Source organism: Myripristis murdjan, chromosome 15 (assembly GCF_902150065.1).
Source record: "Myripristis murdjan chromosome 15, fMyrMur1.1, whole genome shotgun sequence".
Lineage (NCBI taxonomy): Eukaryota > Metazoa > Chordata > Actinopteri > Holocentriformes > Holocentridae > Myripristis > Myripristis murdjan.
This window is the reverse complement of record NC_043994.1, coordinates 18,989,386-19,007,062: the sequence shown is the minus strand read 5'-3', so window position 1 is coordinate 19,007,062 and position 17,677 is coordinate 18,989,386. Positions and strand designations below refer to the sequence as shown.

Below are 17,677 nucleotides of genomic sequence, written 5' to 3'. Positions count from 1 at the left end.
GATACTCCCATCGTGCTCTTTGTCACTGTCATCCCTGAAAACCATCAGATCAGGTCCAAAGATGTTACAGCAAATATGACCGCAGTGGATGGGTGGTTTTTCCAGTTGCAAGCAGAGCAGCTGCAAGCAAATCATGAAACAAATGTTTCTGGATTGTTTTTTTTATTTAAACATACTCTCTTTAGACATAGTGGTCCCTGACATGCCAATAGAACAAGGAGCTATTCCCAATACAAGTGAGCAGCTGGTTATTTTGAGAGGCCACATCTCACCTAGTTTTGCTTGCCAGGTTTGAGGGTAGCGTAAGAGATGGGGACCATATTGGGAGATGCAGGAGGGAGGGAGGAACGTAGCTGTCATGATGACAAAACTGTGACGATAACGAAAATTTCCTGTTGGCCATAGATGGCTTTTTCGGCCCTGATGAGACAGTGCGGGGTAGCTGTTGTCAATGCCAAGCCTGTGAATCACGCAGGCACTAGAGATGTACTGTATGACAGAAAAAAGGCCAAAAACCTCAACAACAACAGTGGGCTGGAGAAAGAGCTGAGTGAAAAATTAGTGTGTCATCTGAGATATTTAGACCAGGGAGTTTTTCAGTGTATCTGGACAGGATGGAGGAGTCACCAAAACATCATACCAATCCTAGCAGCTGCTGACAAAAACAGAAAGACTGTGAGAGCTGTGAGATACTGTTCATTTTGAGCATTTGCTTGAGTATGCCTTCATTCCTTTGATGGGAGGCCGGGGTGTTTCCAAAGGTTTTCCAGAGCCAGGTATGTTGACCTAGTGAGGGAAAAAAAAAACTGGAACGACTTCAGTTGTACAGTATTTGCAGCGCTGCAGGCCTGGCCAACAAAATGTTTTGATGGCCCTTGTGCCAAAGCCACTGGATCAGTGGTCAGTGCACAGGCTGCTGGCAGGCCATGTCAAGACAGATTAAAGGATCAGCCTGTAATTGATGACTTGTTGTTGAGTTCACACCGGGATGAGAAGTAGTGATAGGCAACCGAAGACGCAAATGACAAGAGAAAAGGATGGATTAATGGTGAGACAATAACTCCCTCTGTTTTAAAGGTAAGCATGACTTCATTTGCCTCCACTGAATTTTAGATTAGAAGGATTCATATTTCAGTTTTGTTTTCCAGCCATGCAAATGTCTATCCACTCAGCCCTTTAACATCGGTTGAGTCAGAGCCTAGCTACACAGATTATAGTCAAAGTCATAATATACTGTAAATTATGCACCAGTTTCAAGCTATCTTTAGACTTCACAAACATTGATGAGGAGATCTCAGGAGAATGATTGTCACCGTCTCTTCACTCCTACTACAAAGTGGTGCCTCGGCACAGGTATGGGTATGTCTTTTGTAACAGCACCATACAGTTGCTACGCACAGATCAGTCTCTAGGCTACAATTCTGTCTCAAACCCCCCAAAAACAACAACTGAAATCCCATCTTGGCTTGCTCACCAGAGTCTTACCCTTACAGGGAAAAATGATAATGTAATATGATTTCTTTGCCCTCTTTAATTTACACTGGTTTAATCATACTGCCAGTAAGTTTTTTTTTTTTTAAGGTTTTTTTTGGCAACATGTGTCTCATAAATCTGCTCCCATGAGTGCCTATCCCTCCCATATTTTCCTGCATAGTTGGGCCATTGCTTGTTTGAACACCTTACCATGGCACGTGAGGTGAGCATGTGTAATGTAAATTGATAATTTGGGTTAACCAGAAGGCGTGTATTATAATCTAAAACAACAGAGCAGAGGTCAAAGTTGCAACATTTACCGCTCTTAATATACACTGTATGTTTTTGATTATTTTTTTATTGACTTGATAAGGCTAATGACATGTGACAGTAACACTAAAGCAACCAGATTCCTGTATGTTCAATTGAAACCTTAAATACGCAAAGTCATGGTCATAAAATTTGTCACACTCTTGCTAAATAGAACTAGTTTTTACTCAGAACCGGTGATTTGCACACTGACATTATGGCCATGTTAGATAAGAGCCACCCCACCAATGGCATACAAACACACACCTCACAATCGAGGAAACAAAGTGGGAAAAAAACAAGATCAGCTCACTTTGACGGTAACCCTTTCAATTATTTGCTCGGTTCCCACCCTCTCACTCTTTCCCACGTCACCCCCTCCTTCTCGCTGTTTCTCCCTGTAAGACCCTCCTATTCTCCCTCCCCCGATCACCTCCCTCCCTCCCCTCCCCTCTGCTCTTAGTGCCAGAATTTCTCCAGGCACAGAGACAGTCAACTTCAACTTCACAGCAGAGTAGCAGAGCCTATCACGTCTCTACAGGAGCAAACAGTAACACACACACACCCCTGCGGACCTGTCCCAACTTACACAAATATTTCAGGAGATCCGACAAGAGAGAGACTGTTCTTCAGTGTCCAACCAGCCAAGGTGAGCTGTTCCTGTCCCAAGAAGAAACAACAGGTAACAGCACCCACCCTTTTGCTATGTCCTTCTTCCTCTTCTTGTTTTTTTTTTTTTTTTATTATTATTTTAATTTTCCTTATTCTTAATCCTTCTCCTTCACTTTACAATGACTCTTATTTCATTGTCTCCCTGTCCTCTACTGTCCCACCCACACCCATAGAGGCAAAGCAGCAGACAGTCACGGTTTGTTTCCAGAGCTCCAGCGAGTAAATATCCTCAGGCTGCTGTGTGTTGGGTTAAAAAGCTGACTGTGTTCTTCAGATCTTCAGAGAAAACACCCTGGTTTTCTCAGCTTTCAATACCTAACATTGGGCAAGAGGGGGAAGGTGCATTTAGTTCATTTATTTGGCTACTGAGGAGAGCAACACCTACAGAACCATACAATCTATGAAAGTGTAATGAGAAATGTTTGAGTCAGGGGTAGAGGATTCAGTGTTTTCAATTAGGTCCTGAATGTCCTGAGTCTTGTTTCACAATGTGCTGTCTTGTGAGTCAGTTTAGATTGGCTGTATCTGGATAAACAGTGTCAATGCAGGTATGTGAGCCGATTTGCAGCCCTTCACTGTTTACACTATGAACACAGCTCTTACACCACACTCAGATGAGGAGAGATCACTGGCTGGCATCGCATTAAATCAATTTTTCATAGGTCTCGTCATCCGCCCCAATACTTTCCTTGGATCTCAGATGGATCTTACATGCCAGTATACTGTATCCTGTACTGCATGACTGCCCAGGCTGATGTGGGCAGTACTGCTGTGTCAGTATTGCTGGATGAGCAGAGCATGAGACTGAGTGTTAAAGGACACTGTTTTTCTGACAGACTAAATACGCATGGGCTGTAACATTTGGCTTTTTCCATGCAAAATGCCACTATTGTGTTTGTTCTGCACAACAGTTTTTTTTTCCACCTTATGCCATTCTGTATTGCACTACATAGAGACCACACTCTTGGTGAGTCACACTGTTGGTTTCTGTGGTTTTCTCCTCTGCTGCTGCTTCTTCTTCTCCAGAGTGTCAGGGTGGTTTCCCTTTTGTTTTTTCACAGGTGCATTGAGTCAGAGATAGTGCCATGAGGTGATCGCTCAATAAAACGGACAAGTCTTTCCCAGCCCCTTCTCATCTGTAGGCATGGGGCTCTGTGAGCAGTCGAGATGCTGGAGGTGTCAGGGCGGTGCAGGAGCCTTCAGAGCTGCAGTAGGAGTGCTGCTCCTGGGCTTCAGCCTGGCTCAGTCCACCGTTCCCCAGCCTCAGTGTCCTAAAGGTGTGGCGCCACACAGTCTCAACCAGCCCCATTACCTCAACAACTCTGCCGTGGATACTGGCGTGGGCTTCATGAAAGATATCGTCCAGTCCTTCCTCCACACGGTCCAGCCTAACCCTTTCCCTCAAGGTCAGTGTTGGAGAAATCCTCCTCTCTTTTTTGCACTCATTAACCAAGGATATTTGTGGGTCGTCAACCCACAAATATCCGCCGGCATGTTTAGACGCTAAGTACACTGTGTATCTACAAGCTTTAGGACTTTTGTTGCTTTGTCCCTCCTATCTTTTCATCTCTGTGCTGCCAGGTGCATGGATCACTATGCAAATCAAACAGAAATACTTTGGTTTCCACTCCCTGAGCGGGGAACGGTTTCCCTACCAGGCATTAGTCTTAACCTACATTCCATATCACAGGCTTGGCTCAATTAGTCAAGGGGAATGTTTGCATATAGCTCAGTCAATATTTAACTACTCAGGTGATAATTTTGGGCCAGTGTTTCCTCTAGTAGGCAATGACTCAGGCTTGTAATATACCCATTCTGCCTGATATAAAAGTTGACGTAGCAGCAGCGTGATACTGTCTGTTGTTACATGTTCTAGTCTTCGCTTTATTGTGTTTCATAAATGACAATAGTCCAGTATGTCACCTGTTTCTCCTGTTTACTCTGCTGCAATCACATGACACACAATCAACCTTTGCCCAGTTGAAAGTAATTGTACATTCATTGTTGATCATATAGTGTAGCTATGACTGATTGATTGATACTGTGATTGCTTGCAACAGTTTCCTGTTACAGCAGTGAATCACTGATCAGTAGACTTCTGATACTACTCATCGCTTCCTTTCGGTTAAATGTCAAGCAGTGAACTTCCCTGCCTACACATCCTGTACTTTTTTTTTTTAAAGCCATAAGCTTTTCTCACAACGTCTCAGCCAGAGCTAAACAGAACGGATATTTATTCTCTCTCTCTCTCTAATTCCCTCCCTTCCTGGCTTGTTGCCCAAGTATCAGGGTTAAGAGCCGGATTGCAGTTCTGTTCATTGACCTGACAGCTCTCCAGCATGACCTTTACTAACTGGTGAAAGGGCTTCCCCAATTCTAGACCGTTTTATTGAGTTTATTTGTGGATTTCAAAACAACTAAATATATATACATTTAACCAGTTAATAGTCACACAGTGGGAAAATGTGACTAACAAGTGTGTGTGCGTATGTGTATGTGTGTGTGTGTATGTATGTATGTATGTATGTATGTGTGTGTGTGTGTGTATATATATATATATATATGTATATGTATATGTATGTATATATATATGTGTGTGTGTGTTACCAGGCTACAGTCTGCTGTTAGACAGACTGATAGGAACAGCTACACAAAAACAGAGAACCTTCACTTCTGCATCTTTGTGAATCCCTGAGTAATGCCTCGTCTCAGTTTCCCTTTACATTCAGCGGCTGTGTTTTGTGAACAATAACCGTAACAACAGGTTTCAGCGAGACAAAGAACAACAGGCAGCGTATCTTTGTAAAAAGCTAATCTCTCTGAAAGCTGTTCTGGTTTCCTGGTAACCGTGGCGGTGAGGTGTTTGATTTCAACTTTTACAATGTGAAAGATAAAAATGTTTGTATAGAGCATGGTACATATTGTCCCTGCGGCAAAGCTAATGTGTGTGTGGGTGACACACATAAGAGCATTTACCACAGTCAAAATCTGAGGCCTGTTCTCCATCCAGCCTTTGACTCCTGCCTTTTAAAATGTATTTGTCAGAGAGTTCATGCGCAAAAACAGTTAAAAACAGATACGTATGTTTTTTTTGACTGATATTATCTTGGAACACAGTTTACAGAATAAACACAATTGGAGATACGGTATATGTTTTTTCAAATGAACTTTTCATGTCTTCTTTTTCATCTTGAGCTGCAATAAAATGTCAAACTTTTCTCTCTCTGTCTTTTTCCTCTAGATCTGCTCCTGACATTTGTGAAGGATTTTAACCAAGCACAGTCAGATCAAAACATCATCAAAGAAGTGAGTGAATGAAAATGAGGACAACGAGTGTCCTATATGCTGGGATGTTGTCGTCAACCTCTGCGCACGTGAATTTTGTTTTTAAAAGGCCACAGACACACCCTGTCCTGCCCCCTAGAGCTGGTAACCTGAGAATTATTAATGTATAGAGCCCTTATGTCTGTGTGTGTGTGTGTGTGTGTGTGTGTGTGTGTGTGTGTGTGTGTTTCCCTGTCTACTAGAGTTACCAAGACTCTTTAATCCATCTCAACTCTGAACCCTCAGTGTGTCTGACGTCACAACAAACCACAAAGAGCTGACATTGTTATAGCATCTCGGCCTTGAAATTGATATTTGTGGCATTTTCAGAGGGAACTGTCCTAATTAGAAGTGTCATTTGTCTCTCTGTGTTTGTGTTTTCAGGCCCTACAATATGAGGTTGGCTTCTTGGTGTGTGCAGCTATAGGCATCATTTACATTGTCCTGATGCCCTTAGTTGGTTTCTTCCTGGCATGCTGTCGCTGCTGTGGCAACTGCGGTGGGAAGATGCACCAAGAGCAGACGTCTGGCATGCACTGTCGCAGAAGAGCACTCTACTGGAGCACATTTATCACCACACTCATAATTCTGTGAGTCTGTGTATGTGTGTGTGTGTGTGTGTGTGTGTGTGTGTTCATGTGTCTCCCTGAATAGCAAATAATGATGTGTTACTTGAACTAAGCGAAGAAAAAGCAGATTGAAAATGTATGCTTGCTTGCCTCTCCATGTGTCTCTTCTTATGTAAAGAGGATATGTAAAGACATGTTTGGTTACGACAGAAAATTACATGTATGTGTTTGTGTGTACATATTTACAGCGCAGGAAACATCTGTATGTTCAAAAGTAATGAGGCCCTCAAAGTGAGTGTGGACAAGAGTGCCGAGGATCTCAACATTACTATAGACAACCTGCACATCTTCCTCGGTGCTGTGCCTCAGGTAAGCCCCTGTTAAATCAATTTAAAGGGCTGTACCAGTCTTATTTTTACCTCTTATCGAAGGTCATGATTGTTTACATGAGTGTGTACAAAATATTCTTTGGTAGCTCAGAGGTCATGGCTAACTCAACCTCATTTGTGCAAATTCACGTTGAAACAGCATGTGTAGGCAATTCCATCTTGTGTATAGTTAGGGGCCATGCACATTTGCTAAGATAGATAGATAGATAGATATACTTTATTGAACCCAACCAGGGAAATTCTTGACTGTTTTACTCTGCTGTAATCACATATAATTTGTGCATTAATACCACATGTGCCGTATTTGAAGCTCAAAGTGGTTTTTGGGTCCACCTGTTTTTAACTCTCAAGTTTAGTGGTATGCTGGGCTGAATTGCAAGAGTGAATTGCATGTGGCGTTAATGTGCAAATTGTAAGTGACAGTGTTTTTTCACATTTTGTTTTTAAACATGAAGGGGATTGAAGTGTGGGTATATTAGCCCTGATGTCTAAGTTATCAAAACATATTCTGGATACAATTATGGGACCCGTATTTGTGATGGAAAAATATGATCACAGCTGTTGATGAAAAGTCAAGATAAGACTAGTATGATCCTTTAAGTGGGTCAAATAATGATGGGAATATGCAAAAGCAGCATAGTCAAAGGTCAGTCACTTTATAGTGGCAGGATTAATTTATAGTGATTGATGACTGGCTAATGATTGATGTAGTTTTTATGTGTTTTGAAACTGTTACCTGTTAACTTGTTAAAACCATTAACATAAACAACCCTGTCACATGAATCACCCCACCCATACCATCAATCCGCCATGAGTCGGCAGCTTTTGTGAGTGCTGCAAACACAGCCTCAGTCCTCCATTCACCCCGCTGATTAAAGACTGCCCTGTGTCCTCAAGTGTCAATACACTTATCTTAAGAGGCGAGGGAGTGAGAAAGAGTTGGAGGGAAAGACAGAGTGCTGTGTTTCCGTTTGTTCTTTTCACTGGCAAAGCTGCCGTGTGTGATTAGATTAGGTCATTTGCCCTTGGCTTCTGTTGTTTGCTATATTTCAAAGGATATCTTATGTTTATGCTTTAAATCAATGTGTTTTCCCCTACCTATCTCCAGCAATTTGACCGTGTGGTGAATGAGAGCTACAAAACCGTACATGAGGTTAGCGAAAATCTAAATGGTGAGTTTTGGGAAGTGCGTGGTCTTTCTGAGGAACTGACCCAATGTTTTTCTTCGTAAAAGCTGTAGCACATTTCCTATTCTCGGTGCATTCGTGACCGTCACTTACCTCTTTTTCTGTGTGTGTGTGTGTGTCAGATATTGGCCCACAGCTTGGCAGAGAGATCCAGCAAAGCTTTAAAGGAACAGTAGATCCAGCTTTGAGCTCAGTTAGAGCTATGGACCAAGGTACTGTGCACCTCCATACCCTATCCTGCTTGACTCTGTGCACCTAAATACATGTATACAAACTGTACCTATGGCGCATACATGGAAGGAGATCAGTATCAGTAGTGGCACAGACAAGATTCATGTCCAATCTTGCTTGCTCCAGTCTGTTAATTGCCTTGGAAAGTATTAAAATGTATTCAATTATTATCAGAAGTCTTATATTTTCACTGTTCAGTGACAAGTTTGTTTTGCCATCTTATTTCTTTAGCTTAGTTTTTACACTGGTCTCAAATTCAAAAGTCTAAAATTGGACATTCTTAAAGTCATGGTTCAAAATTTTACACATGTAGTGATATTCATTGGTCCACGCAAGTGTAATATATCCACCAAGCATGGTTCAGTAACTCCTTCCCTGTCTCGAGAAAGCAAACCAGACCAGGAGTGTACTGGTTCCAAAATGAATGGAGGAGATAAAGACCAGAAAACAACAGGATATTGAGTGGTGACAAAATAAAAAAACTATTTCAGGCATGCACAACAGCAAATGTTTGTTTTGGTTTCACTTTCAGCACTCTTTTCAGCCCCTTGGTGTTGTGCATCCCTCACAATTTTTCAACTTTGTGTCGCTGCTCAAAATCATGCTGTTTTCAGGTGTCTACCTACTCCATTCGTTTTGGAGCAGTAAACTCCTGGTGAAACTCGCTCTCGTGACAGGGAAGAAGTTAATGAACCGGACTTGGTGGATGTATCACGCTTGCATAAACCAACAAATACCACAATTTGTGTAAAATTCTGAACTATCACCTTAAAGCTACAGATACCTTACCCTGATGCTTGTGTTACTGTGTGTATGTACAGAGACTATCAGCACCAGTAATCAACTGAGGGAGTTGAATTCATCTCTGGCCCGTTTACAGTCCAGTGTAAACCTCCTCCAGGCGAACGTCAGTGATGTGAAAAATCGCATCAACCGGACCAGCCTTAATCCGAACTGCATAAACTGTGGTTCCTTGCAGCCAGAGTTACAGAAACTAACGCTGGACACCACCATCACTGTGAGTACTGCTCACCTGGGAGACATGGAGTCTTTGTGGAATGTAAATAGCACTCCTGTGTAAACTGATGAGCTGACCCACTGACTGACTGAATGACAAAGATACAGCTGAACAAGGTGGCTCTGCGTATTCACTCTTATAAAACTAAAGCTTTCCTCACAGAGGAGTGACAGTTATTAAGCAACAGGAAACATCAGTTAGCCAATCATGTTGCAATTGACATTTAGGTATCGCGATAACTCACCGTCATCATATAGGCGACTGTAAATGGTGAGATATTACAATTCTGCCAAATTTACTGTCACTTGTATCATCTCACTGGGGACCACAGTGGTAGAGAATCACAGAGAAAGCAATACAAGCCAATAAAAAAAAAAAAAAAAACTTTATAACAGGTTATGACTTTGATGTCACCTCCTTTTGTGTGACCTGTTGTTTCTTTGTTGGAGGCTTTTATCATGAAAACATACAGCATGCGCTTGCTTTGCTGATGTCTGCTGCCCCCTTCTGTTAGTTTACGGTGCTGCTACAATATCTACATTTCATCACGGCTCACAAGACCTGTTTGTGTATATGTGTGTGTGTGTGTGTGTGTGTGTGGGTGAACATGCCTGTCTCCATAGACTTCCAGTCTGACGGAACTTCAGTCAGGAGTGGATGAAGTCATTAAGGCTGATCTCAAATCCCAAATCAGGAAGGTCAGTGATTTCTCTGTCTAGGAAACAACCAAAATAAAAATGATTCATTCTTAACAGAAAATGTTACCATAACTGAAAATAATACCATCATTCGTCATTATTCAATGTCTATTGATTAAGTGAAGAGTGTGAGGGATATGCAACCAAAGATAATGTTATATTCTCTGGAATGTGATTTACAATTAATTTTACAATTAGTTCAAGATGTAGAGAATGCGTGTAAACAAACATATTGTTTGGGTTAAACACTTATTGACACTGACATTAAATTCAAAACAAATGGAGATGAATATGTTTATAAGCCGGTGCGTCAAAGTAATGGTGTTTTGCACATCTTTATTTCAGGTGGAGGACTATTTCAGCAGCATTCCCCAGAGGGTGACTAATGATACCAAGGACGTAGTTCAGAGTGAGTGAGCACAACGTTCATCCCCCGCAGGATTCAGGCCATCACTACCCTTTTGTATATGTGATTTGTGCTTTTGAATGTGTGTGCTTTTTAGGTACAAAGCAGCAGCTGGAGGAGATAAAAACCCAGATCTCCCAGGTGAAGAATGACATCCCTCTATCTGCTCTGAGCAACGTGTCAGACAGACTGGATCAGCTGCAGAGAGAAATCGGCACAGTCACCCCAACGGTCGATACAGCAGAATACATCAGGTACGTGCTCACATGCAAACACAAAACAACCACAAAACATTAGTCATACAGCGAGATCACCACATTTCAAGGTTTCAAGTTGAAGTTCATTAGGTTTTGTTTTCATGATATTTCACATGTGCTGCCGAACACCAAAAACAGACATAAAACAAAAGATAAAAAAATCAAACAAAAGTTAATTTAGTGCAAGAAAATTGTTAGGTTAAAGTAAGTTTTACAGTGGCACAGGAGTTCAAATAAGATATTGTATGAATAAAACAGATAGAACAAGGCATCCATGGGGTGATCGTAGTAAACAAGAGGGGGTGGGAGGCGGGGAGTAATTGTGTATATGAACCGTCTGTGTGTACATTTTTCCAGATGGACTGTGTGTGTGGCCTTGTGCTGTGTGGTCCTCCTGGTGGTGGTGTGTAACATCCTGGGCCTCCTCCTGGGCCCCCTGGGGCTGAAACCAAAAGCAGACCCTGCAGATCGCTCCTGTACAGCAAACTGCGGAGGCACCTTCCTCATGATGTGAGTGCTGCACCATTTTATTACTGTGTTCTGTTCATTTTTAGCTGATGCTCTTATCCGCTCGTGCTGAACAATTAATCAAAATATCATGAAAACTGCAATATGGCCAAATACAATATTCAAATCTCAGAGATGCCCTGGCCTACAAATTGTTTTCTCTGGACATAAGAGAACATGATTGTGTGGTACAGAGCCCACAAAAATTACATCATCATCATTTAATTGTTTTTTTTTTTTCTCAGTGAAAATGAAAATTACCAAGCAAACATCATCCCCATGGAAATCATCCTCACGGCAACTGTAAATCATATCACAATCACAATATCTATCAAAACAATTGCAATTAGATTTTTTTAAGCCCTATTATCCAGAGCAATTTGCAATGAACGAGCCAATGAACGAGCCGCTAGGAGTTTAGTGTCTTGCTCCAAACCTTTTCAGGACACTTGGAGTCATAAGTAGGCTCTCGGACAGCAGAGAGGATTTAAGCCACAGTCTGAGCTCTTGTTTTATCCTTGACCTGGATGTGGTTGCAGGGGTGCCGGCTTCAGCTTCCTGTTCGGCTGGCTCTTCATGATAGTGGTGCTGCTGCTATTCCTGTTAGGTGGGAACGTTTACACACTCGTCTGCCAGCCCTGGGACAACGGAGAGTTGCTAAAGGTAGTGATCACCCCCACCCCGCAGGCACACGCGCACACACACATGCACACAGCTATGCAAGTGTTGTGTTAAAACCCTGACAGCTCATGTATGTACACATCACTGTCTTTTCCTCTTGTCCACAGTTCATTGATACTGAAGGTGTAATTCCAGGATTTCAATTAGGCCCGATGTTGGGACTGAAATCAAACCTCACACTCACCGATATTTACAGGTATATAATCCCAATCCTCGCCGCACATGCACAGGCATGCACACACAAATACAAAATTGTCTGCATTTACTCTTCAATTTATTTAGCTTTTGTTTGCCTATCCTGGTAAGGGATATATCCTGATTCCATTTTTTTTGTCCTCATTGTATTAAAATGTGGGCATATGACACCCTTTGAGGCTGTAGCTGTACAGTGCTTTGCTTTAATGTCACTGCCTGTTTGTCTGCCTGTCTCTGTTTACAGTGACTGTGAGAAAAACAGGCCTCTGTGGTCGACACTTCGCCTGTATGAGCTCGTTGACCTTGAAGACCTGCTCAATGTGTCTAAAGTAGGCCATAATTTAACATCACAGTTCACACAGTTACTTTCCGTTGATTAAAAAAATATGAAAAAATAATGATGGAAGATGGTGTGCATCATGTTTTGTCTATCTGTCTGTCTGTCTCTCTCCCTCACTGTCTCTAACACACACAGTACACAGAGGATATCCAGCAGCACTTTGAGAATACTGACATTACCCTGTCCACCATCACTTTTCTGAGCCCTGATGTTCAAAACCAGCTCAGCAGTTTCTCTGCCAAGGCTGACGGCGCTGACTTCACTGGTGTCACACAGCAGGTAGCCACTGCATACGGACATGCATGCCTGGGTGTCATTGTTTTATCATTTCTTGCGTGTTACATGCTATGTTATAAAGGCAGCATATGCTTCTTGTTTGTCCTCTCCAGATCAACAACATTTCCAGCATTAATCTAAATACGACGGCAGATAAACTTGAAGAGCTTGCTACTGTTCAAGTGAGTCATGACAAATTAATATTACACACCTTCAGCACATATTTTACACTTTTTATGTGAATGAATACATCAACCTTAAAAATACTGTGCTTTTCTGCGCTATAAACAACATCCAAGCAGTTAGTTTGTGATGCGATTCCTTATTTATTACATTTTGATGCTTTAGTCCTTTTGATTAACTTGTCACTCGCTTATTTCTAGACAAACGATGGAATTAAGGCAGAGTTGAGAGCTGAGGCGAGGGACCTGAGACAGATCCAGACCAACATAGAAATAACCATCATCCCACAGCTGGTGAGTTCCAGTGCTATAGTCTGCCTTGGCCTGGTGTCTGAATGTACACACATTTACACGTACATGGCTATGATGTCTTCCACCTCCAGAATCAGCTCAGTGCAGCCATAGAGAGTCTTCGATCCACAGCGGAAAAAATCAATGTGAGTACACTGACTAATATGTGGAACGGCAAGGACCGAGAACACAATCCTTCCCTTTTTTCTCCCTTCCCCATCACTGTCTTATTCTCTTTATTTCCCCGTCTTTTCTAGGGAACAGTGGGGGAGGTGCTGAGCAACGTGGGAGCAGCACAAGACTTCCTGAACACAAACACAACGCAGATTGTCAAGAGTGTGAGTAGAGCCACGAGTCACATGAGCAAGACAAAACTGTGTTGATCCTTAATGCCTCTCGTCGCTCAGTCGTTTAGCCAAGGGGGCCAGAGATTACAGAGATATGTGTCAGTTCAGCTGGTATGGGTGTATTAGTGGTTTAAACCCTGTGGTTGTTGGTTTAATATCCACACGTTTCTTGCGTTCTAAGTGTGTGTTGTGGATAAGAATTACGTGTCCATTTGAACTGAAGCTTCCAAACTGATTGCAGTGTTGCATTTTGAGCCACCCTGACCCGCAGTATTTGCAATGGTGTTGCGTTAAGTGCAGCGCCATTGCAGTTATTCACGGGTCATTCCACCTTCTGGTGAAATGGCTGGGAGTTTCACTGATCCTCATGACTTCCCACTGTAAAGTCGGGAGAAAATGTGTGGAATTTACTCCCTTTCTCTCTCTCTCTCTCTCTTCGTCTTTCTCTCCCCCTCTCTCCCCCTCTCCCCCTTGCTTTGTCTGTCGTAGGAAAGCAGAGAGTTCTTGGACTGTCAGATGGGATACTTCACTGCATTTGCTGACTGGGCCAATGGGACGGTAAACTCAGTTCTGGCCAAATGTTGTGCTGTGACATACTGTGCATACGCCTGTGTGTGTTTTTTCCCCTGTGCCTGACCTGCGCACGCCCTCTCCTTCAGATCACGCAGCAGATAGGCCGCTGTGGGCCGGTGTCGGGAGCCGTGGACTCAGCAGAGATCATCATCTGCTCACACATGGTGGAGTCTCTGGTGAGAAGCAGATACTGACGCTTCTGCTTCCTGCTGTACATCTTTGTCCCTCATTGATTTTTTAATGAAATGCTAGGTTTGGTATCCAAGGCCCGATTAAAACATTGATACCCATCACTTACAACCTGTTCATAGCACTTTGCCTTGCATATATATCCACACCATTCTGTTGACACCATGGCTAATGCTGCATTCACTCAAACTCAGACTTAAACTTCTGACAACGTGGTGTTCATGGTGTCAACTCAGGAAAACCAGACGGTTTTTTCTGTTTTATTCTCTGTTGAGGAAAAATTCTGGGTTTCTTGCTCCTGTGAGCATTAATTTATCCCAAGCTGATACCATGAACATGACCTGCAATACCATGGTATTGCAGGTCAAAAATTTTACAAGATGGATACTCCGACTTCTGAGATCCTATGAACACAGCATTAGCAGCAGAGGAGCGTGGATGTACAAAAGCCAGTGTTTTATGATTAATGCTAAATAAAACTTGCTAGAAGCCACTGTCGACAACCTTTTTGTTTGGTTGGACAGACATAAGTGACGTGCTGTAAGTTTCCTATTTTCAAAAGAACAATCCTTTAAAGAGAAAGATTTTAAAGCTAATAATGTAAGAAAAAAGACAGTCTCCTCTGAAATCTTCTCAATTCTCAAATCTGAATAAATCACTCAGTGTCTGTGTTCCTTGTCAGTTTAAATACTTTATAATTTGGCCAGTTTAACTTCTCTTTGCATGTTGTGTGGGTTTGGTGTTGTATTCACATGCGCTCTGTCTCTGCAGAATGCATTCTGGTTCAGTCTGGGCTGGTGTCTGATCTTCTTCATCCCCAGCATTATCTTCTCTATCAAACTGGCCAAGTATTACCGGAGAATGGACTCCTCTGATGTCTATGAGTGAGTAGCACACACACACACACACACACACACACACACACTGCAAATATGCATGCATATCCGTACACAAACACATATTCACACTCACGTTGTGAAAGAGTCACATGTTTGATTCATTATACTCCGCTGCCCCCTCTGACCGCTTGTCATGTGTCTGCTCACAGCAACCACATAATCATGAACCACATCCCACGGGCCCAGATGAAACCCTACTGAGAGGGGAGGAGAAGACTGAGAGTGTGTGTTACTGTTTTACAAGACTACAGATGTAACAGCGTCATCTCTGAATGAAAAATAATAATAATTTTTAAAAAACCACGTCCGTGACTACACAGAATGAAACTGAAACTTGGAATTACTGCCTATTCATGTTCTCACCTCAGCGGGGAGAAACAACGCCATTTCCTTAACAACTGGAGTATACACACATTACATGCACACACACACACACACACACACAAATCTCTGAATTTATCTCAGGGGTAACGCAGGGCATAAGGGAATCTGCAGGGAATTTGACACATCATTTCAAATATACATTTTTGCGTTGATTTTACTAAAATTTTTGTACCTGCGTAATAAATGGACTGAACTGCTGCTGTGTTCTGAGAACAATGCATATTTTATATTTCAAACTGTTAAGCTGCTTTGTGTAAAATGGTCACGATCACACTGATGCACACACACACTGCCGCAGTCTTTCTGCATTTAGTGCTTCATGAATGTAGCGATAGGCCGATGTAATTGTGCCAATAGGCATTTGTAATGTGTCAGTCTCTTTCCATTCCTGGCAGTGGTTTAATCCTTCCTGTCGGCTGTGCCAACAGGAAACACATTTAAATGAATCCCTAAATTATACTTGGCACTTGTAATGGAAACCCTTGTACCATATCGCCATATACTGTGTATCAAACATTTCATGAAACGGCTACACTTCCTGTTTAATTTTGCCATGAAACTGGTGTCACTGTATCATTTTTATAGTGTTTTTTATTATGCCCAAAGATATTTTTGTAATGATTAGTGATTTTGACTGAAGTGATTACTGTTTTTGTGCTGATTCAGTTTTGTACTTGACACCAAGAGTAAGTTATTTATCTTTCTATTATACAGCACTTTATATGGTCTTTCTTCCCAGCTTGATTCAATGTTGTAAGCATTTCTGCTAGCTGTTGTGAAAACTACTGACAGTAAAAATGATCACTGATTGACTGTTTGCGCTTTGTCTTCGCTGTGTATATTTCTGCCTCTTGACGGTAACATGAGCTTCACCTCAGAGTTCAATCTTTTTCTATTTTCATCCCATCCCGTGAATGTGCTTTTAATTGTGCACATTTTTAGCCAAGTATATACTTTGGCTCAGGTTTCATGAACCACTTTTGGACTGCATCAACTGTTGTATGACCAAGTTTGGCTGCACTGCAAAATCAAGCACAACCCAAGTTGATCAGCCCCTTAATCTCTCCTGTTGTAATTGCACTTATGAAGTTTTGTGTGTCACTCCTCATGAATGGTGCAGTCACCTTTTGGTCTAGCTGCTAACATGTTTACCAAATGTGGGGAAGGTCAAAGTTCAAGTATGTCATGTAATACACACACACACAAACACATTTTGTTGGTACTGGCATAGTATTTGTGGTAACTGTGGCCAGTAACTGTGACCTCCTGATGCTGGAGAGCAAACAACATGCTGCATTTCTTCTTCAGGGCATCATTAGTTATAAAAGCCGGTACTAATTGTGCCCCAAGTTGACGAAAGACAAAGTTAACCCAAAGTTGAGAGCGTAAAATGTTGGTTAACACCATGGTGAGAGCCCTATTAGCTAAGTGTTAAAAAGGTTTATTTATGAATGCAGTTAAAGCCAGGCTGAATGCAGTGTAACTAGGGCTAATGATGCAGCCATTCATGCAGATCAGCAGCACAGTCAGCAGTTCAGAGACAAGCCTTTTGTGTTTGGACAGCAGCAGCCAGCCAGCATCTGTTTAGATTGATTATTGTTTACAGGATGGCATCTAAAAATAGAACAGGTGAATCAATGGCATTACAACACCAACCTTGTAATACGAGAGGCCTGACACAGAGCAAGTCAGCAGAGCAAAGTGTGTGTGTGTGTGTGTGTGTGTGTGAGAGAGAGGAGAGAGAGAGCCAGATTGGTTCAGAATATGTGGGGCGGTTAGGTTAGGTATCAGCATGGAATTTGACCCTGATGTCTGTATCTGCAGGACATTGCAGTTTTCTTGTCCTATGGGAAGACTGCATCTCTTCTCCTGTCACCGTCTGCCTCCGATACTGAAGACATAGGAATGACTATCCTCCACTTTCTGCCCGTACATTTAATTAAAATTCCACTGCTGTGATCAGATGTTCACAGCCTCATGTGGAACCTGCCTGTGTGCTGAGAGAACCAGACACACACACACACACACACACACACACACACACACACGACCAGTCCACTTAACAGTATTAGCATCCCTGTGGCCCTGTCGGTGAGGTGGTGTCTGATTCAGAAGCTTGGGTAAAGACTCAACATTCCTCTTATAGCCTTGACCAACACATAGCAACACAGCACAACAGCCACTGTTCTCCTGTGCATTTACACACTCAAATGCTTTCACCGCTTAACACACACATACACATGGCTGCAGCTGTAAGTGGATTTACCCGTGGCAGGGACA

The 17,677-nt window shown here is 42.3% G+C and overlaps 1 protein-coding gene across 1 annotated transcript; it reads left to right on the top strand.

Annotated features, from left to right (window-relative positions):
• The first annotated feature begins 993 nt into the window (after nt 1-993).
• prom2 (prominin 2) lies at nt 994-15,993 on the top strand. Its single transcript, XM_030070640.1, has 25 exons — nt 994-1,077; nt 2,188-2,464; nt 3,516-3,860; nt 5,696-5,760; nt 6,163-6,368; nt 6,596-6,716; nt 7,845-7,908; nt 8,046-8,135; nt 8,976-9,172; nt 9,796-9,870; nt 10,216-10,279; nt 10,374-10,530; nt 10,891-11,043; nt 11,580-11,703; nt 11,829-11,917; nt 12,161-12,245; nt 12,392-12,535; nt 12,646-12,714; nt 12,916-13,008; nt 13,098-13,151; nt 13,263-13,343; nt 13,842-13,910; nt 14,012-14,101; nt 14,886-14,998; nt 15,163-15,993. Exons 3-25 carry the CDS (start codon nt 3,599-3,601, stop codon nt 15,212-15,214), a joined length of 2,517 nt encoding a protein of 838 aa, XP_029926500.1. The 5' UTR covers nt 994-1,077; nt 2,188-2,464; nt 3,516-3,598; the 3' UTR covers nt 15,215-15,993.
• The last annotated feature ends 1,684 nt before the right edge of the window (nt 15,994-17,677 follow it).

Coding starts and splice junctions, on each gene's coding strand:
- prom2 (XM_030070640.1), top strand. CDS start 3,599: ATGGGGCTCTGTGAGCAGTCGAGATGCTGGAGGTGTCAGGGCGGTGCA. Junction 12,536..12,645: donor TCACTGGTGTCACACAGCAG/GTAGCCACTGCA, acceptor TGTCCTCTCCAG/ATCAACAACATTTCCAGCAT. Junction 14,102..14,885: donor CACACATGGTGGAGTCTCTG/GTGAGAAGCAGA, acceptor CTGTCTCTGCAG/AATGCATTCTGGTTCAGTCT.